Here is a 22,859-nt window from a genome sequence, read left to right on the forward strand (position 1 = left end):
TTCTTCTTCTTTCTTCTTTCTTCTTTCTTCTTCTTCTTCTTTTTTTACTCAATAATATGTTTGGAGATCTTTTTTAAAAAATTAATTCTTTATTTTGAACCTCTGCAATGAATTCCACATTTTGCTGGGTCAGTGTTTAGCCTTTTATTTACTGATGGACATCTGTGCTTTCAGTTTTCCATTCTCACCAAACTTGTGGTGGTGAATATTCTTGAGCAGACTTCCTTGTATTTCTCTATGCTAGCTATCAAAGGGTTTTTCTAATTCTGCTTCTAACTTAGAACTGGAAAAGTTATCAGTTTCGGTTCCCCTCCCAAAGGCAGAGAAGTCATTGTGGATATTGAAGAGATGAATCCAGGCATTCTGGGTGGCATTATTAAAAACAAAATAGGGATGATTGTTATATTCTTTTATAAAACCATAGTAATTTGTGTTCTTGGTGGTTTCAGGCATATAAATCTGTTCTACTGTCTCATAAAGTAATTAGCTTGAATTGTTTTTTTTGGCTCCTTTCTTTATAGCTGGAGAATCTGGCACGGTGGTGAGCATATGCTGGGCTCTTCGGTAGTAACTGTTTGCAGTTCCTTTTGTGCCATTTTAAGGGAGGCATGGCAGAAGCTCTTCTAAACAGGGTTTCTTAGAGTATGCCAGGAGGACCACCTGTATCCCAGCCCCCCTGGGGCCCTGGTTAATAATGCCAATTCCTTGGGCAACCCCCAGACTACTGAATCAGAATATCTGGGAACCACGGTCCTATCACCAAGCTTCTCAAGCAATTTGACATATACCTGGTTTGAGAATCACTATTTTAAGGCAACCACAATGATTTTAAGGAGCCAGAAGAGATGGAGTTTTTCCGAACTGACTGACAAACTACAATAGGGGAAAGGTTGTTCAAGGAAGGAAAAAACTACTGTTGATGAGAGTCTAAGAAACTTTCTTTTGCTATTTTCTATTAATAGAAAAAAACTGTTGGTGAGAGTCTAGGAAACTTTCTTTTGCTATTTTCTATATAATAGAAAATTGCTATTTGCTGTTAATACAGTAGTTGAAAATATAGTTTAAAATAGTGTTAGAACCATTGTTTGGGTAGGTCTTACACAGTCTCTGGTATTATTTCCCAGTTGGTATGCATCATTATTAAGTCAGGCTTTATTAGATGGGTATGATTTTGTCTTCTTTTGAAAGCAAGCAATTACATATAATATTTCTGAAATACATTGTGTATCTGTTTTCTCTTTTCCCAGGCTGCTCTTTATGGATGTGGCTGCTGGGCTGAAAATACTGGAGCTCATAATCCCTACTCCACAGCTGTGAGTACCTCAGGTATTTGCTGCTTTCATGACCATTTTTCATAACTGCAACATTGTAGGTCATTTAATGATTGAAAACAATATTTTTATGTAAACATAAAGCATGTGCTGAGACACTGCATAGACAAGAGCATTTATGCATGAAAGATCTTTGATATGTAGGAGCTTTTAAGGATTGTTTCACAATATAAGTATCTCAGTGTAAATGTTTTGCTAACATTTCATTACAACTCTGGAGTTAACTATAACAGTTATATTTTTGATGTTTTTTTTCCTCTAGTGACTCATGATAGTGCCAAATTTAGATTACAAAAGATATAAAAGTAATAAGGTATTTCAAAAAGTTAGGTAACCTCTTGAGTAAAATGTTGGGGCAGAAAATATAAGGTATATTTCAAAATGTATATATATATATACACACACATACACACACATACATATATGTATATTTAAACTATTTATTTGAGAGAGAGAGAGAGAGAGAGAGAGTGCATAAGCATGGGGAGGGGCAGAGAGAGAAGGAGAAGAAGACCCCATTGCACAGAGAGCCCCCGTGTTCCTATCCCAGGAACCTGAGATGATGACCTGAGCTGAAGTCAGATGCTTAAGCGACTGAGCCACCCAGGCGCCCTCAAATTGTATATATTATGACATCTACTCCTATAACTACACTTTTAATTAAATGTAGGTCCTCTTTTTGTATCTGTGTTAGAAGTCATTATCATTCATCCTTTCTGATGGCTGAGTAATATTCTGTTGTATATATGTACCACATCTTTATCCATTCATCTGTTGAGGGCATCTCGGCTCCTTCCACAGTTTGGCTATTGTGGACATTGCTGCCATTTGCATTGACATGGATGGAACTGGACGGGATTATGCTAAGTGAAATAAGTCAAGCAGAGAAAGACAATTATCCTATGGTTTCACTCATATGTGGAACATAAGGAATAGAGTGGAGGACCACAGGGGAAGGGAGGGAAAACTGAATGGGAAGAAATCAGAGAGAGAGACATGAGAGACTCTGGACTCCGGGAAACAAACTGAGGGTTACAGAAGGGAGGGGGGTAAGGGGATGGGGTAACTGGTTGGTGGGTTAAGGAGAGCACATGTTGGGATGAGCAGTGGGTGTTATACACAACTAGTGAATCGTTGAACACTACAACAAAAACTTATGATATAGCCATTTCACATGGCTAATGGAACATAATAAAAAAATAATAAAAAGAATAATAAAAAAAACCCAAATCACATTACTACCAAAAAAAAAAAGGGCGCCTGGGTGGCTCAGTTGGTTAAGCGACTGCCTCCGGCTCAGGTCATGATCCCAGGGTCCTGGGATCGAGTCCCACATCGGGCTTCCGGCTCGGCAGGAGGCCTGCTTCTCCCTCTCCCACTCCCCCTGCTTGTGTTCCTGTTCTCACTGTCTCTGTCTCTGTCAAATAAATAAATAAAATCTTTAAAAAAAAAAAAAAAAAAGGAAGTCATTCTCATTTAGAAATTTTGTGTGTGTGTGTGTTGGGGGCAGCTAATGGGCAGAATGGTTGTTGTCTGGATCCAGGTTTTCATATGCTTGTGCCAGGTGTACTTGAAGCCTTTTCTCTCAATGTGGTGGTATGCGTGGTTGACAAAATAATATTGGTTCATCCCCTTTGCTGTGTTATCTCTCAAATTACAGTCCTAGGCCTTTCTCCTTCATATCATCAGGCTTTATCAGGAGGATGGATATGGCTGCCTTTCCTTCCTTTCTTCAGTTTCTTGCCACATTGGTTTCTGTATCACTATACTAACAAACCATCCAATCCAACCCAGCCCTATTTTCCTGCTTGCTCTTGACTCTGTGATCTCTGATACAGGTGTCTCTCTCCTTTCTATTATAGCATAGATCCTGGAACTCTCTTGGTTTGTCCTGCTCCTCTGATCTGCTCCATCCTGGCCTTCTTCACAGACTCTTCCCATTGCTACCAACTCCAGGGTTGGGCCTCTCTTAGCTTTTCTTCATTTCACTATATGCTTTCTCATGGTGATTTGGTGTTATTGCTGTTCTCAAGATCTTAGCAGTAATCTCTTATGGTATTTGCTTCCATGTCTATCTCTTCTGGACTTTTCTTTCGAGGGCCACATGAGTTTTTTCTGATTTCCTGTTGGACATGTCCCTCTGGGTATCATCTGTGCATATCAGATTCAGCAGGCTCAACGAAATACCTTATTCATTATTCCCATCCTTTGGCTACCAAATTTCTCCTGTGTTCCCTCTCTCTTTTATTGCCATCACTATCCTATTCTTTGCTCAGACTTGACCTCTTGGTACCATTTTCATATTTGTGGCTTCTGTCCATTTCTTTGCATCAGTGGAAAAAATAATTGTGTGCCACTGACCTATCAGGTGAAGTCCAAACACAAATCAATGTTGAACCCTAACCATGCTAATTATAATTGGCAAAAAATTGATTTTCATTCTTTCACTTTTGAAGAGATGAGTATAATATAAAATATGAGTTAATTTTTTAAAAAGATTTTATTTATTTATTAATTGAGAGAGAGAGAGAGAGACAGTGTGCGCCAGCAAGCTGGGGGAGGAGCAGAGAGAGAGGGATAAGCAGACTCCACACTGAGCATGGAGGCTCGATCACATGACCCTGAGAACACGACCTGAGCCAAGACCAAGAGTCAGACACTTAACCGACTGAGCCACCCAGGTGCCCCAATATGAGTTAATTTTTAATTTAATATTGGTGGCACATGAAAATCTCTATGCATAATATTTAGGAATTAGCTTGTACACAAATTAAGTATGGCCTTATGTCTATAGAAAATTGTGGTATTTGAACAAACAGAAGTCTAAAATAGATAATTCATTGTTTCATTTTTATTTTCCCAAAGTAGTATTAGTTATCATATGTTGTTTTGACTTTATTTTTGGTCAATATGTTATTTAGTGAGTTGGTTTGTCATCGTTAAGTGTTACTTCCATGTCTAGACATTTGGAGACCTAGATTCTACTTTAAGTTGAAATCCTGAAAGCTGCCTGACTGTCATTTCGGAAAAGAAATTCAATCTCTTTGGGATTGTCCACCTTTCTCCTTTTTTAAATTGGTGATATGGAAGTTGGAATAGGATCACATTTCATTGATTTGGTTGTGTTAAGAATGCATTGGGTGGGTAAAGCTAAAATTGTAAAATTAAGGTCTTTTTCCCTTCCCCTTGCATATTGCCTCCTTTGCACATCTTGCATCAACTGAAGATAGTTTCACATGGCTAAAGATAAATTTAGGTTTCTAGTTCATGACATCCAGTGAGTGCAGCTTTTAAATTTGGATGCCCAGTTTGTCATGTTATATCCTCTGAAGTTTAAGGACTAACAATTATCAGCCCCCATAACCTGAGGATAATAGAGCAAGTCTCCGGTTCCTTCCATCCCTGGGACTTTGTGTGATTGCTTCACTCTTGTTTCTCCTGGGGCTGTTGCTTTGAGGTTGACAATGGAAACACATGGCAGAGTTGGGTGACCAAGTCAGAAGAAATGTGGTGCACAGAATTTTGCAATTGTTTGGCCAAACTAAAAAAAAAACTGGTGCTTTAGGCTGTTGCAGAAGATTTAGAGACCTGGCCTACATTTTATATTTATAGTTCTTGGAAGGTAATAATTGAAAGGCAGAGGGAAGATAGTTATGGTCAAGATAGGGCTCTCCCAAGGCCAGAGAGGCAATTTGATCATTAGCCTCAGGGATAAACTCCAGCATCTTGTTCTCATCACTGGGTGGGAAGGAATGAGTGGGGAGTGGGGAAGAGAGTAGTGTGGCAGGAGCTAGCTATGCAAACTCTGACTAATGTTCTGGCCTCATGGAAATTTGTCTAGCTTGGAAGGCAGTAGAGTATATACAGGGGTTCTTGTGCAGACTCTTTCGCTCACTGGCTGTGACTTGGCAAGGGTTATTTGTAAACCAAGAATATCTACCTTAATATCTGTGAGTACTGAATGAGTCGACATATGGAAGGCAGTTAGCATACTTCTTGGCTCAGAGTAGTGGTTCAATACTTAACAATGTGTCATTGAATCTAAGTCACTATCTTTTATAAAATACACCATTATTTTAAAAAAATTGGTTGATTCATATTTTTTTTATTGTGGTAAGAATACAAGATGCAGTCTATTTTCTTAAATCTTTTAATGTATAACACAGTATTTTTAACTTTAGGCGCAAATTGTACAACAGATCCCTTGAACTTTATTCATCTTGCATTACTGAAACTTTATTATTTATTTATTTATTTATTTATTTATTTATTTATTTATTTGAGGGGGGTGGGCAAAGGGAGAGGGAGAGAGTCTCCCAGCATGGAGCCTGATGTGGGGCTTGATCTCACAACCCTGAGATCATGATTTGAGCCAAATTCAAGAGTTGGACACTTAACTGACTGAGCCACCCAGGTGCCCTAAAACTTCATTAATATCAACTCCCCATTTCTCCCTTCCTCCAGCCCCTGGCAATCACCGTTCTACTCTTTGCTTTTGTGAGTTTGACTATTTTAGGTTCCTCATAGAAGTGGAATCATGCAGTATCTGTCCTTCTGTGACTGGTTTATTTCACTTTGCATAACGTGTTTGAGGATTATCCATGTTGTATATGGAGGGCTTTCCTTTTTTAAGGCTGAATAATATTCCATTATACATATACCATGTTTTCTTTATCCATATATCTGTTGATGGGCATTTAGGTTGTATCTACATCTCGGCTATTATGAAAAATGATGCAGTGAACATGGAGGTACTGATGTCTCTTCAAGATCCTGATTTCAGTTCTTTTGGATAAATACCCAGAAGTGGAGTTGTTGGATCCTATAATAGTCCTATTTTTAATTTTTTGAGGAACCTCCATACTGTTGTTGGTAGCAGCTGTTCCATTTTACAATCCCATGAACAGTGTACAAGACTGTGAATATCTTTACATCTTCACCAACCTTTATTATCTCTTGTCCTTTGGATACTAGCCATTCTAACAGGTATGAGGTGATGTCTCATTGTGATTTTGATTTGCATTTTCCTGATGATTAGTGAGGTTGAACACCTTTTTATGTACCTGTTGGTCATTTGTATGTCTTTGGAGAAATGTCTATTCGAGTCCTTTGCTGATGTATTAATCTTACTATTTGTTTTTCTGCTATTGAGTTGTAGGAGTTCCTCATGTCTTTTGGATATTAACCCCTTATCAGATATATGGTTTGTAAATATATTCTCCCATTCTGTAGGTTGCTTTTTCATTTTGTTGATTATTTATCTTGTGCAGAAACTTTTTAGCTAGATGTAGTCCCACTTACCCATTTTTGCTTTTGTTGCCTATATGTTTAGTGTCATATCCAGGACTAAAATATACCAATATAAGATACATATACTAAGCGGGGGTGGGGGTGAAGACTGCCAGTTATAGAATGACACACTTCTTTCTCATCACTCTTAACACATGGTTGTTGCTTTACAAGAAAATACAGAATTTGGGGGTATTCCTCCAACAAGAAGTATTTGCTGCACTGATAACAATGTCATGCTCCATTGCTATTTCCATGCCTTCTTATGCTCATAATTACTTTTTGTTTCAATTCTGTATCATACTGTAATACTTTTGAATACATGGTAAATGACAATTAAACTCAAAACTTGTAGTTCCAACATGGCACATAACTGAACTGAAGGGTCAACAACAGGAAGGCATGGTCGCTATGTTATAGCTGCAGCCTGGAGAGCAGTCACAGGAGGATGCCATCAATTATAATGTACGGACTGATTTCAGAAAATTTTGAATGTGGAAAAAAATATACTTTAGAATAGATAAATTTTAATAAAAGCTTTTTTTATTCTCAGCTTTGTGTGTGTGTGTGTGTGTGTGTGTGAAAATAACAATTTATTTTAGGCTTAAGCACTGACATAAGCTCTTGAGAAAAGGGGATCTGTGGGTATATTTGTGTTTCCTGAGGCCTGGCACAGGGCCTTGCACTTAGTAAGTGCTTACTAGACAAATTAAAATTAAGACAAATGATTATTATAATCATCAACATTGCCAAGAGACTGGAACTTAATTATTCCAATCACTAAAAAGAAAGTATAATCATGTAATGTGATAGAGGTGCTAATTATTGCTACAGTGGCAATCATATTACAATATATAAATGTATCAAATTAACAAGTTGTACACCTTAAATTTACACAATGTTATATGTCAAATATATTTCATTAAATGAAAGAAATGTGCATGTGATTCTTCCCTCTTATAGAAGGATGGATGTCATTTCAAAAAGATTATTCACCATGGAATTTCTTTAAATAGTACTTTAAAATTTGATTTAATTTGCCAAAGTCAGAATCACACATAATTTTTCAGTAACACGTCAGATGCATAATGTCAGATACATCTGTGGTCTTTTCTGGCTATGGAAAGGAAGAGCAGATTGAGGATTAGAAGATCAGAAGGAAGAAAAAAGAAGGAGATTAAGTTTATGCTCTGATTGACCTTAACATTGGTATGCTGTTACTTGTCTGTGCAGTATGTTTTTTTCTTTAAGAGAAACAGTGAGTCCAGGGGTTATATGGCAGCTGACTGGAGTTCAGAAGACACAGGCTTCAGTCCCCCTTCCTTAAAGTATTTTGGCAAGAAGAAAGCTCTGCTACTTGGTTTCTGGTATGTGGCCCAGTGATTTCTGATTTTGTAGGTTCTTTGATTTTCCAGGTTTGGCTCTGGATAGTTCTGGAACCCTGAGGGTGGTGATGATGTGGCTGGCCATGGCTTGCCAGGAGTAGGTTCAAAGGTTGGGGTGATAAAAAATGCAAAAAATGAGACCAGGCTTTTGCCTAAATATTTGTGAGCCAGTGATTCTGAGCCAGCCCTCTTCCTCAAGGGCTGGGAATTAATGTTACCCTTCCTTGGTTCTTTAACCTAACAAGCAGCCACAAGTCTTCCTCTGCCCTTTTGTGGGAGATTGTCTATTAAGTCTGTGCTGTAAACCTTGTCCCCAGGGACTTTTGTCAGAGGTACAAAGCAGCCACATCCAATCCAACAAGAAAATGTATTCTCTCTAAATATATTTACAGTCCGTTACTTCTTAGCACCTCCACTGCTACCAATAGATTCAAAGTGCTATCACATTTAATCTGGATTCTTTCAGTAGCCCCCTAGCTGATACCTTGTTTTTTGCTCTTTTGTTTCATTATTCAGTTCTCAACACAAGAGTTGGTGTTCTAACCTGTCAAAATCATGTCATACTTCTTTGAACTGTCCAGTCACTTCCCTTCTGACTCAGAGGAAAAGCCAAAGTCCTTATGAAGGGCCTCTGAGGCTTGATATACCTGTTCCCCACTTTCTTCTTAGACTCCAACTCTTGCTTTTCCTTCCTTGCTCATTCAGTTCCAGCTACATTGGCTGCTTTACTGTACTTTAAACATGCCATGCACACTACCACCTTAGGACCTTTGCCTTCCTTTCCTGTTAGCTCTCTGCCCTCAGTAGCTGAAGCTGCTGCCTCCCACTTCATCAGCTCTTTATTCAGGTGGTTCACCTTCTTACTGAGATCTTTCCTGACTACCCTATTTAAACATGTAAATTTTCTCAGCCAACATTCCCTATTCTCTTTCCATGTTTTATTTTTTCTCATAGTATATATCATTATCTAATTTTATATCTTTCATTTATTTATTTTTATTTTCTACCCTGCTTTACTGGTAAACTCCATGAAGATTGGGATTTTCATCAATTTTCTTCACTGATACGTGGATGGTACTTATCAGGTAGAGCCTCTGATGATGTTTGTTGAATGAATTGAATATGAACAAATAAATACACTGGGGTAGTGTCTTAGCTTGGGCTACTGTAACAAAATACCATAGACTGTGTGGTTTAAACAACAGACATCTATTTCTCATAGTTCTAGAGACTGGGAAGTCCAAGATCATGGCACCAGCAGATTCGGTTCCTGGTGAGGGTACTCTTTCTGGCTTGCAGACAACTGCCTTTTTGCTATGCCCTCATATGGCAGAGGGAGGGAGAGAAGAAGGGAAGGAGAGAGAGATGGAGTGCTCTTGTGCCATCCTTATGACTTCATCTAACCCTAATTACCTCTCCCCAAATACCATCATGTAGGAGATAAGGGCTTCAACATATGAATTTGGTGGGGGCGGGGGGGGGGTGGCAGCACAAACAATTAGTCCATAACAGGCGAAGTGAGCTAGGTCAAGCCCAGATGATTCAGGCCTGAGAGGAAGGTAAGGGAAGTGTTGAGAGTGGTTATTCTGGTGAGAATGGAAGATGCTTAAATAGAGGGGTAAGTGCAAGGTATGTGGAGCCTAATTTGGGGTCCTAGATGGCCTTGACTTAGTATTTAAATTTTCTTTTGTATGAAGTAGGGATCTTTTTGATTAGGGACATGCTCATGCTTTTGGAAGATTGATAGATCTTTCACCTCTGAGATTGTTCAATGGGAGGCAAAACTGGTCAGCAGGTTAAATATATTGCTGTTAGTTCTACTGAGTTGGAATCCAGACTCTTCAGCCCACTCTCGTTCCTTTATCTGCCTTATTAGGCAGTGCTATTCCTGTTGCATAATCTTGTTACACTCAAGAAGAATCTTCGGGGGCTCAGGGTAATGAACAGCTACTTAAGCTGAAATAATTTGGTATGTAATATGTAGGGTTGGGAATCATGCCATGAGAAATCTTTTTCTGTGAATTGTAACTTCTAGATGTGAGCATAGATAAAACCCTGACATTATCATCTTAAAAGCACTTGACTCTTTGGACCATTTGGTTGGGGTGGGGCAGGGAAGAAATATTGTTCATTTATAGATAACAGAGTATTTAAACTACCAGCACATTTCTAAGAACTAAAGTAATTATCTGGGATGGGAATTCTATTCTGAGACTGTTGCTTATTCTAATTATGTCACTTCATATCTGATGAACTATTAATATATTATTTCCTGCTTTTTACATAAGTAAAGTCACTGATGTTTCAAAATAAAGTAGAATTCTGAATTATGCTAGGTCATTTCCTAGGAAACCAGTTCAGTATGACAGCTTTGGTTATCATGTATCTTAGAGGTCTTAAATGAATGGATTTTTTCCTAATTGTGAAAACATATGCTCATTGAAAAGAATTTGGAAAATGAAACTGATAATTTTGCCATCCTGTTGTAGGCAGTATTAATATTTTTGGTAGATAAAACAAAAACGGCAAAACTGTTCAGCTTGTGTTATGCTTTGTTTATTAAATATTGTATAATGAAAAATGTGTCATTAAATCTTTTTTGAAACATAATTTTAAGGGATATGGAGGATGTCTTTTCATGCATACATGAGTGCAGGTATTTTGCTCTTATGTAAGATGACTTGTAATTGCTCTCATGTTATAAAACAGTACCTATTTTAGAGGCTCTTATCCTGTGCTATAGTCTGGGAATGGTAAAGGAGAAGTCATGATGTTCTGTGTCCTAAAAGGGCATGAAATCTATGTCCATACTTGATAGTATAGGGAAGTTTCCTATTGCCAGTATAGAAATATGTTGATATGTTGGATATACTAAAGGCTTGCTAGTCCTGAACGGAGTTCTGCTGCATCCATTCTCCTAAGGAATGCGTACTACTGTGCCCCCCAGAAGGTCACTTGCAGGCACCTCCGTGCACCTAATGCGTTGACTGTTGCTGCTGCCATTAATACATCTTGTTTCCTGTCACACACCTTTCCCTCAAATCCTGCCCAAACCAGTTGCCTTTAAGTTTAGCTTACCCATCACACTCATATACTCACTGAAATGTCTCCAGCACCCTAGAAGAGCTCAGGACATCATGAAGAATAGTAAATATTTCTTTGAAAGAGACTATTTAGAGTTGGGTTATAGTGGATCAGGTGAGCCCCAAGATGTTCTTTTTGATGTTTGTACTTTCTTAGATTTCTTTTTTTTTTTGCCAGATACTTATTTTGCATTGCTTTGTTGTTGTTTTCTGAAAGAACAGACTTCTAATTTTAAAACAGAAGGTGAAGAAATGGTAGAAACAGAAGCATAAGATCAAGTGATGGGTTAAAATGCCAGTGCTGTGATCCTTAATGTAATTCTCCCTTTGATTGTTCTCACTTGAAAGAATGCCTTTTCCTTCCTATTGTCGACTACTACCTGCTGTCAGTTGGAGAGGGAGTAAGTCGAGCAACTTGTCAAAGGCTTTCTAAGCTCCCTTCATATGGTTCGCAGAAACAGAGCTGGATTTTCATTTCTTCTTTCATTCAACAGGAGTCCCTTTCATGTTTGAAAATTGAAAACGCGTGTTATTCAGTGTGGAGCGAGGATGTGTGTGCCCTCTGGCACACCTGTTTCTAATTTCCTGACTTGAAAGCATAACCCATCAAAAGGAGCAGAAAAACAATTTCTTTCTGACACGCTGCTTCGTGCTCCTTACTGGACTGAGGGCCTTCGTGGCTTTGCCATCTTAGTTCCCTCTGTAGAAGGTTCTTGTTAGAGGCAGAGTTCACTCAATATAAGCAGTGCCTTTTATAGCACAGAGCCATTTTTGGTATTATTTTGTTGTGGTGGTGGTTCTTTTCAGCTCAGGAAATTTACTTGAAATAAGATTTATTTAAAAAACACAAAAAGGTCTTTAAAAATCTTAAATATTAAACATAGCTGGGCAGTGTATGTTGGAACGATATATGTAAGCTGATCAGTGAACCAATTGGCTAGGAATAGGGTTTGGTTGAGCATACGAATGTTTAAATTCCAGAGTGCTGTTTAACATAAATCAAATATTTCCAACACACTACTTCAGATTTGTGTGTACTTTAAAGTCTTGCCAGCTTAAACGACTGTGAGGCACAATATGTTGACTTTGAGTTTTGTAAATTCATAATTTGTTGCTATGAAAGTTGTACATGGTATAACTCATCACTTTCTGAAGGTGCATAGTATGTCTGATGTTGGCAAGCTGTTATGAAAAAAAGTGATGCCCAGGGAATTCAGGGCTTTAGCTCTCAGATGCTTGAAGTACGGGTCTTTGGTTCCTCATAGGGTTTTTCCTGGATATTTTCAGCATAAGGTATATGGTGGTTCTTTAGACACAAACCTTGGTTTAGGCTTCCTATTTCTGAGAGTTGTTTAGGATAATAATCTGGATGATGTATCTTTAGAAACAGTCTTTCAGGCTATTTTTTAAAAAAATACCTATTCTTTTCACACTTTAGCTTGTATGAATCACCTGTTAAGAGGCATATTATGACCCAGTGGGTCTGGGAGGAGCTGGGATTCTGCATTTTTCAAAAGCTCCAAGGTGATGCCAGGGCTGCTAGTCCATAGATCATACTTTTAAGTAGTAAGGCAACATTTCGATGGGCAGAGTAGTGCTGTCCCCCAGCTGTGCCTTGCCTATAACTCTCATCCCATACAATTTACCAGTCTCTTCCCACATTGTGTTTTGGTGGATCAAAAGCTAAAGAGATCTGGTGTATATCCTAGACTCTATGTATCCCTGAGAGTATTAACAGTGGAACAAGTTAACTTACAGGCCAGATATCAGTGGATAAGGGGCCACTGAGATAGGATCATTTTGCTGGCAGAAATGTTATTTATGTTTCCAGACTCTTCTGGGATGCACCTAGCACTAGCTGAGGTTCTTGTTGTAAACAGAAGTGGATAAAACAACTGCTAACTCTAAAAGGTGCTGATAGAGGGGTCAGAAAGACATAATGCTGAATCAAATGTGTTTTAACCAGTTCTGTCCATGGTGACTGGTTAATTTGGGCAAAAAGATTTACTGGCAAATCGTGGAGAAAAAATGGAGATAATGTAAAATGTAGAAACAGCTTGCATTTTTATTAACTTGTTACTGAATACATGTCATGGTTCTCAGTGAATCACAGCATGATTGAGTCCACAGTATAACACGTTGTGACCAAAGGATACCTTACATTTTTATTTTCAGAATGTTTTGTTCATATCATGAAAAAGTATATTTATTTGTGTGTTGTATCTGTCTTTTGTCTTTGATAAAAAAGATTTTAATAACCACTGGCTAGAAGAAAGCATGGATAGATGTTAAAAAATCTGAGTTAGATATGAAAGAATTAGAGACTTCATTAAAATTCTACAGTGGTATTTTAGGTCTGCATGTACCCACACTGAATGTAAGAGCAGGTTACATGCTGGAGGCAGTTTGGGGTGCAGGATATCATGGGTTTGGGAATCAGACTTGGGTTTGAATTGTAATGGAGGGAGGAGGTTAGAAGGGTATGTCCACCAGTGCCAGGGTCAGAACATCTTTTTTTTATGGAGGAGAGACAAACATATATGCTAATTATCATTGAGATTATCACTTTGTACCATTGCATCTCCTGTTGTCTGGGACTTAGTGTTGTATGTTTTGTAATGCTGAGGGATTCTGTTTACGCCCTTTCTTTCTTTCCATTCTAGCCCTACATGAGAATGTTTTCCTGGTTCTTTATAATACCTTGGTAAATTGTGTGTTGTAATCTGTCACATTAGTCTTTATTTACTAATGTTGGTGATGGAATAATAATGTGCTTGAATTCTGCTATGATGATATAGTGGTGTGTTCTCAGAAATACGAGAGTATTTGCCCCATGTAGCTAAGATGTAGGTAGTAAAATTCATGTCAGAGGACAATAAATATTTAAAATTTACTGAGCATTTGTTTCATCTGAGTCCTTCGTTATACTTAAAATTTAGATTTGCCTCTGTTTTACCTTTTAAGCTTTCATACTTATGCCAAAGTAAATTTAGTGGAATATAGAAATGAAATATTCTCAACTGAAATATTTGTCATACATTTGTCATATACATCTTCCCTTGTCTGATTTGTCTTACCTGCTTTTGACTTTGCTTCATATCTTAGCAGCAGTTCCTTCTTTGCAGCTTTTCACATCAGAATTATTTGTATCTGGGTATGGACTTGGGTTTGTGTACAGCTCTGGGCTTTCCTCATAACAACTTTTGCATATTAAATCCTGCCGATGTCTTCAAGTTCATGGATAGTTCTTAGCAACTCACTGTGCGAATTGCACAGGTAAGTTTTATTATGATCTACAAAATAAACTTTTTTTTTTTTTTAAGATTTTATTTATTTGTGAGAGAGACAATGAGAGACAGAGAGCATGAGAGGGAGGAGGGTCAGAGGGAGAAGCAGACACCCTGCTGAGCAGGGAGCCCGATGTGGGACTCGATCCCGGGACTCCAGGATCATGACCTGAGCTGAAGGCAGTCGCTTAACCAACTGAGCCACGCAGGCGCCCCCAAAATAAACTCTTAATATAAAGTCCTACTGTCAGGGCGCCTGGGCGGCTCAGTCCTTAAGCGTCTGCTCAGGACATGGTCCCAGGGTCCTGGGATCGAGCCCCACGTCGGGCTCCCTGCTTGGTGGGAAGCCTGCTTCTCCCTCTCGCATTCCCCCTGCTTGTGTTCCCTTTCTCGCTGTGTCTCTCTCTGTCAAATAAATAAATAAAATCTTAAATAAAAATAAAGTCCTACTGTCATCATTTACTTCATTTCTTTATTGCTGTCACTGCAACATAAACAACTTAGCACAATTTCTTTTTATTTTATTTTGTTTTGTTTTATTTTGTTATGTTATATTATGTTATGTTATGTTATGTTATGTTATGTTATGTTAGTTCCCATACAGTACATCATTAGTTTTTGATGTAGTGATCCATGATTCATTGTTTGTGTATAACACCCAATGCTCCATGCAGTATGTGCCGTCCTTAATACCCATCACAGGGCTAACCCATTCCCCCACCCCCGTCCCCTCTAAAACCCTCAGTTTGTTTCTCAGAGTCCATAGTCTCTCATGGTTCATCTCTCCCTCCAATTTACCACCCTTCATTTTTCCCTTCCTTCCCCTAATGTCCTCCATGCCATTCCTTATGTTCCACAGATAAGCGAAACCGTATGATAACTGACTTTCTCTGCTTGATTTATTTCACTTAGCATAATCTCCTCCAGTCCCATCCATGTTGATGTAAAAGTTGGGTATTCATCCTTTCTGATGGCTGAGTAATATTCCATTGTATATATGAACCACATCTTCTTTATCCATTTGTCTGTTGAAGGGCATCTCGGCTCTTTCCACAGTTTGGCTATCGTGGACATTGCTGCTATGAACATTGGGGTGCATATGGCCCTCCTTTTCACTACATCTGTGTCTTTGGGGTAAATACCCAGGAGTGCGATTGCTGGGTCATAGGGTAGCTCTATTTTTTTTTTTAAGATTTTATTTATTTATTTGACAGAGAGATACACAATGAGAGAGGGAAACACAAGCAGGAGGAGTGGGAGAGGGAGAAGCATGCTTCCCGCTGAGCAGGGAGCCCAATGTGGGGCTTGATCCCAGGACCCTGGGACCATGACCTGAGCCAAAGGCAGATGCTTAACCATCTGAGCCACCCAGGCGCCCCAAGGTAGCTCTATTTTTAATTTTTTGAGGCACCTCCACACTGTTTTCCAAAGTGGCTATACCAACTTGCATTCCCACCAACAGTGTAAAGAGGGTTCCCCTTTCTCCACAACCTCTCCAACATTTGTTGTTTCTTGCCTTGTCAATTTTTGCCATTCTAACTGGTGTAAAGTGGTATCTCAATGTGGTTTTGGTTTGAATTTCCCTGATGGCTAATGATGTTGAACATTTTTCATGTGTCTGTTAGCCATTTGTATGTCTTTGGAGAAGTGTCTGTTCATGTCTTCTCCCATTTATTGACTTGATTATTTGTTTTTTGGGTGTTGAGTTTGAGAAGTTCTTTATAGATCTTGAATATCAGCCCTTTATCTGAAGTGTCATTTGCAAATATCTTCTCCCATTCTGTGGGTTGCCTCTTTGTTTTGTTAACTGCTTCCTTTGCTGTACAGAAGCTTTTTATCTTGATGAAGTCCCAAAAGTTCATTTTTGCCTTTGTTTCACTTGCCTTTGGGGACGTGTCTTGAAAGAAGTTTCTGTGGCACAATTTCTTGAGAAGAATGGATGTTTCTCTTTCTGCTCCTGTTTAGAATCATTTCCCAGAAGTCTGTTTCATCTTTTAGGATTGAGCTCAAATGTCTTTCTTTTCTGCAGCCTCCCTCCTTCTCTCTCCTCCTCCTTCCCTCACTCAGTCCTGCAGATTTATTCCCTCTGTGGTCAGTGGGGCCATGAGATAGCATTTATATGACTTGTATGGGTTGTTCCTCATTACAAAGCCTGAGAGCTCCTTGAGGTGGCTCAAGGATATTGTTGGTGTTCAATAAATATCTGTTGAATTGAATTCAGTAACCCTTTGCCTAGTTTGAAGCACTGTCAATACAGTCTGATTGGCAAAATGACTTAACTTGTTGCCACATTGGTAAACCAGAGCCAGTGCTCCTGCCTGTTTAAGAGCTTTACATGTTCATGGTAGAGGCTCTGTTCTTTTGAAGAGAAGGGTGGTTTAATTTTAGCCTAGTCTTGATAAAATCTATTACAGTTTTCCTACCTTTTCATTACTGCAGAAATTAGTGTGCTTTTGCCTGTAGGTAACAAAAATCACAATTTGAACTGGCTTCAACAATAAGGAACGATATGATTTCACATAGGAGGAAGTTCAGAGGTAGGTGGACTTCAGGGTTGGTTGGTTCAGGAGCTCCACTAATGATATAAAGGACTAGTTCTCTGTCATTGTCATTGTTGGCCTTGTCTTTAGGCTGATGGCAGAAAGGCTACTACATTGCCAGAAAAACTCATCACACAAAAGTCTCTAGAGAAAAAAAAATCTTTTTTTGTAGTTCTTTTCCAGGAATGAGGAACACTTTCCTCAGAAGCTTCCCAGCAGACCTCTCCTCACATTCTGGTGATTGGCTAATGTTGGGTCACATGCCTATTCCTGAAATAATCACTGAAAAGAGGAAATTACCCATAAAACTATCATGGGCACATGATATGCCTGTGGGGCAAGTTCATAACTGTGGGTTGGGGGGAGTAGAAAGCAGAACAAAATCAGGATTCTGTTAGAAAAGGAGGAGGAAATAGGTGTGCAGGTAACCACCAGTATCCTACTAAACTGGGCACTTGCCATCATTTTGTGATCAGTAATAGGGATGGTAATTATAGCTGTCATTTGTTGAGCAATTGCTATGGGCAGGCACTATGCTGAATACTTTTTACATAATGATTCTCATTTTCAAATGAGAAATCAGGTTCAGAAAGGTCAAACAGTACCCGAGTACCTAGAAAATCTAAAGAATCTGCCCTCAATGACAGTAGAGAAATATGAAAAAGAAGAGGGGCTAAATTGAAATTTAATAAGCTATTGTTGGGTATTTAAAGAGTTAAAAAATATATAGTTGTCATTTATATCTGTCCTTACCAAAGCCATGCCTTTTGCCATTATTTTTGGCTAACACAGAGCTGGCTGTGGAAAATGGATGTTTTTATTTTGAAAAATCAAATGCAGTAGATTAAAAAAAAACACACCACCACAAAGTTTGTTTATATTTTCATTTCACTCAAATTAAATAGATGAAATGGGATCTGGCCTTTTTCATATTGTTTATGTTCTGCTTTGCTTCTTGGTTCTGGGGCAGAATTCCTGGTTCTGTTTGAATTTGTTTTCCTCTCAAGTATCAGTTGCAAGATTATTGTATAAATTAATGAAGAGAAAGTATTTCTATTCAGTAAGCATTGTAATTATCCTAATATGACATAATACAATGCTATTTTATTAGCATTATAAAATACCTTTAAACACGTGTTCCCTTAACCTCAGTGTACTTTTTTTTTTTAAGTCTAGAGGGTGATTTACATAAGTAACCACTGTAATATTTAAAATGAAGGGTCATTTGAGGGTCTCACTCCTTTTCATCTCTTAATATAAGGGCAAAGTTAGATGCTTGATCTGTATTTCATTTATGTGTAATAAAAGGGCCTATAAATAAAGTACATGAAATCAAAGTGACTAAAGTTGTTTTTGTTCAGTGAACTGTTATATAAATGGCTTTACTGTGTGTGTGTGTACATGTGTGTGCACACACATACATGCCCACATGGACAGGGATTACACAGAGGACTGAGGAGTGATGTTATATCCACTGATGGATAGCTTCTTATTTTTGTTTGAGCCATTATACTACAACACATTAGGTACTTAATTAGGTGAAGTTACTCAGTCTAAATCAGCCATCTGTAACTATTTGGTTACCTATTGCTGTTTAACAAATCACCCCCAATCTTTGTGGGTTAGAAGAACAGCCCTTTTCTTATTTCTTATGATTATGTGTGTTGGCTGGTTCTCAAGTGGACAGCTCTTTTTTATGCCTGGAAATTCTCATATGGCTGCATTCAGGTGGTGGCTTAACTGAATGTCCATGAAAGCTTTCTCACATGGCTGGTGCCTTGGTGCGGACAACCAGAAGGTTGGGCTCAGCTGGTATGCTTTTTTTTTTTCTTTTAAATGTTCAGTTAGCCACTGTATAGTACATCATTAGTTTTTGATGTGTTCAATGATTCATTAGTTATGTATAACACCCAGTCCTCATCACAACACGTGCCATGCTGGAATGCTTTGGACTTGCTTTCTTTCCATGTAGTATCAGGGCTTCTTCCTCGCTAATGTGGCCTCTCCAGCAAGGTAGCTGGACTTCTTAGATGGTAGCTCAGGACTCTCGAAGTGCAAAAGTAAACGCTGTCAGTCTTCCTTAGGGCTCAGGCTGGGACTAGCATTCTGCTTGTTAATGAATTATAGGGCCAATCCAGATTCAGTGTAGGAGGGGAACACATAAGGTCATGAATACCAGGCAGCTTTGTTCACTGAGGGCCATCTTTAGAGATTAGCTTATAACATAGTAACTATTTTTTTGGAGTAACCATTTTCCCTTTGAGAATCTAAAAACTGTAGATTCTTTGCCTAGAAACATGCACATGAACACAGTTATCTGCATAAATGTACACACATTTCTAATAGAATTTCATGGGATTCATAGTCATGGATTGCTTGGCTTAAGTACCCCTAGTCTAACTCATAAGGTTTAGGAATTTACTAACTCCTAAGTTAGTGATTTAAATGGTAATTTTATTGTTTTAAAATAGCTGAATAAAATTCTATTCTGTAAAATTATTCTATAAAAATTCTATTTAATAAAATTGCTTCAGTTTCTTAGAATGACCAGTGACTTATTTCCTGCCTTCTGTTTTTGTTTTGTTTTGTTTTGCTGTTCAAATAACAGTGATTTTCTTGTACATAATATTTGTATACTTGTCTGTTTCCTTAACACAAATTCCTAGAAATATACCTTATGAATCAAAAAGAATGGATGTTTTCAAGGGTTTTGGTAGATACCAACTGATTGTATCTTTTTTTTCTTATTAAGAACTAAGTATTTTTAAGTTGTGTTATTGAATATATTTAAAAGAATGTATCATATATGTAAGTTATGAAACATAAAAATAAAATAAAATCCCTTACCCTTTTATCATCATCTTAACATGAACATTAGTAATTGTATTATATCTACTCCATTCTCTTCCCAAACCTCTGCCTCTCCTCCAGAGACAACCACCATCCTGAATTGTGTATCATTCCCTTGCCTTGAAAAAAAAAAAAAAGTTTAATATGTATGCATCCTAAACAATTTATTACTTGTTTTATGGTTTTTTATTGAGGTATAGGAGCATGATATCATATGGTATATAGTTCTCTGTGACTTGCTTCTTTTGCTAAATATTATGTTTCTATAGTATTTGTCCAGAAAGGTGTTCTATAACTCTAGTGCATTTATCTTAACATTTGTATAATACTCCATTGTGTGACTATGTCCCAGAATTCTATGATTTCTTATGCATTTATTGGCTATAATTATTCTAAAAAGAAAACGTTTCCTCATCATCTTTTTGGCTACCCACAGATATAGTTTATACAGGAAAGGCAGTAAAGATGCTCAGGTCTTTTTATTTATACATCAGTTTTCAAAATAAATGATGCTCAGGTAATTTCCTAAGATGCTCAATTAGGTCTTTTTTTTTTTAAGATTTTAATTTATTTATTTGAGAGAGACAGAGATAGCAAGAGAGAGCACGAGTGGGGAGGAGAGGGAGAAGCAGGCTCTCCTCTAAGCAGGGAGCCTGATGAGGGGCTCGATCCCAGGACCCTGGGTTCATGACCTGAGCCGAAGGCAGACGCCTAACCAACTGAGCCACACAGGCGCCTCAAATAAGTCTTATTTTATTGAATTTGTTTTTTTAATTTACATTTATTTATTTGTTCATATGTGAAATTGTCAATTTGTAGATTTTTATATGTTTGATGTATTTCAGCCCATTGCATTCATTATTATTTTCCCTCCTGTATTTAGAATTAATACAGGTCTGTTTAGAAGTTATTAGTTACATACACGTTTAGGATTGTTATGTCTTCTGGATAAATCTGGATAAATCTGGATAAATTTTATCATTATAAAATATTCTCCTTTATCTCTAGATAATCCTCTTCATTTCAGTTACTTTGTTTAACATTGACACAGTCACACCAGCTTTCTTAATGCTTATCTGGGGTATCATTTTCCACCATTTTACTTTTAGCCTATCTTGCTTTTTATATGAAATTATTTTTCTTATAAACAAGTGGGGCCCCCTCCCCTTTTAAAATTATTCCAGATTGATAATCTGAGCCTTTTACGTGGAGCATTTAGTCCATTTACAATTAATGTAATTATTGATATGATTGGGCAAAGTCCTACCATCTTGCTTTTCATTTTCTATTTGTTCTTAATTTTCTTTGCTCTTCTGTTCTTTTCCTGTTTTCCTTTGGATTGAATACTTTTTAGTAGTTCATTTTTTCCTCCTCTATTAATATTTTGTTCTATTTCAACATATGTTTTTTTGTGGTTGCTCTGGAGATTACAACATATATCATTGATTTACTATAGTCTACTTTAAAATAATAATATTTTACTTTACAAACAGTGTAAGATTCTTTTAACAGGACAAATTCATTATTTATTTTCTATCCTTTGAGTCCTTGGCATATATTTTAATGCTCATATTATATTATGAACCCCACAAGGTATCATCTTCATTATTATTTTTATTTTTAAAATTATTTTTACTTTAAATGGGCTGTCATCTTTTTTTAAATTAACATATAATGTATTATTTGTTTCAGAGGTACAGATCTGTGATTCATCAGTCTTACACAATACCCAGCACTCACCACAACACATACCCTCCCCAGTGTCCATCACCCAGCCATCCCATCGCCCCCCCCTCCCCTCCAGCAACCCTCAGTTTGTTTCCTAAAATTAAGAGTCTCTTATGGTTTGTCTCCCTCTCTGGTTTCATCTTGTTTCATTTTTTCCTCTCTTTCCCTATGATCCTTTGCCTTGTTTCTCAAATTCCACATATCAGTGAGGTCATATGATAATTGTCTTTCTCTGATTGAATTATTTGCTTAGCATAATACCCTCTAATTCCATCCACATTGTTGCAAATGGCAAGATTTCTTTTTTTTTTTTTTTGCTGCGTAATATTCTATTGTGTATATATATATATATACACCACATCTTCTTTATCCATTCATCTGTTGATGGACATCTGGGCTCTTTCCATAGTTCGGCTATTGTGGGCATTGCTGCTATAAACATTGGGGTGCAGGTGCCCCTTTGGATCACTACATTTGTATCTTTGGAGTAAATACCCAGCAGTGCAGTTGCTAGGTTGTAGGGTATTTTCACCTTTTTGAGGAACCTCCATCCTATTTTCCAGAGTAGCTGTACCAACTTGAATTCCCACCAACAGTGTAGGAGGGTTCCCCTTTCTCCACATACTCATCAATATCTGTCGTTTCCTGACTTGTTAATTTTAGCCATTCTGACTGGTGTGAGGTGGTATCTCATTGTGGTTTTGATTTGTATTTCCCTGATGCTGAGTGATGTTGAGTACTTTTTCATGTGTCTGTTGGCCATTTGTATGTTTTCTTTGTGGAAATGTCTGTTCATGTCTTCTGCCCATTTCTTGATTGGATTATTTGTTCTTTGGGTGGTCTGTTATCTTTTAAAGAAATTTGCACACAAATATACACATGCACACATACTTAATAGCTTTTTAAAATAAAAAAAAATTTATCCAACTACCTCCTCTTTTTGATGCTCTTGCTCTTTATTCCTAATACCAAGCTTCTTGTATTATTTCTTTTTAGCCTAAAGAATGCTCTTTAGTATTTTTATAGTTCAGCTGGTGATGAGTTTATCATCTTTATCCATCTGAAATGTCTTTATTTCCCCTTTATTTTTGAAGGTTATTTTCTCAGCACAGAGAATTCTATGTTGACTGTATTTTTCATTTAGTAATTTAAAAATGTTATTCTGTTGTCTTTTTCACTTTGTTTATGGTGAGAAGTTGGCCCCTTGTGTGTAATATATTTTTTTTTTCTGTTTTTAATATTTTATCATTGGATTTCAGCAGTTTGACTATGATGTCCCTAAATGTGATATTCTTCGTATTTATCTTTCTTAGGTTTGCTGAGCTTCCTAGGTTATTGAATTGATTTCACTTGTCAGGTTTGAAAA

The 22,859-nt window shown here is 37.5% G+C and overlaps 1 protein-coding gene across 3 annotated transcripts in view; it reads left to right on the top strand.

Annotated features, from left to right (window-relative positions):
- The window catches only part of TASP1 (taspase 1), a 303,312-nt gene that overhangs the window by 139,991 nt on the left and 140,462 nt on the right, over window positions 1-22,859 (top strand). For 2 of the 3 annotated variants that reach the window (XM_035005826.1, XM_035005827.1), the window contains one exon: window positions 1,248-1,326. In XM_035005826.1, coding sequence (XP_034861717.1) covers window positions 1,248-1,326 — 79 coding nt within the window. The remainder of the gene's footprint in view (window positions 1-1,247; window positions 1,327-22,859) is intronic. The other variant, XR_004679429.1, reaches the window with a different exon arrangement.

This window comes from Mirounga leonina, unplaced genomic scaffold, assembly GCF_011800145.1.
Source record: "Mirounga leonina isolate KUSES-001 unplaced genomic scaffold, KU_Mleo_1.0 Mir_150, whole genome shotgun sequence".
NCBI lineage: Eukaryota > Metazoa > Chordata > Mammalia > Carnivora > Phocidae > Mirounga > Mirounga leonina.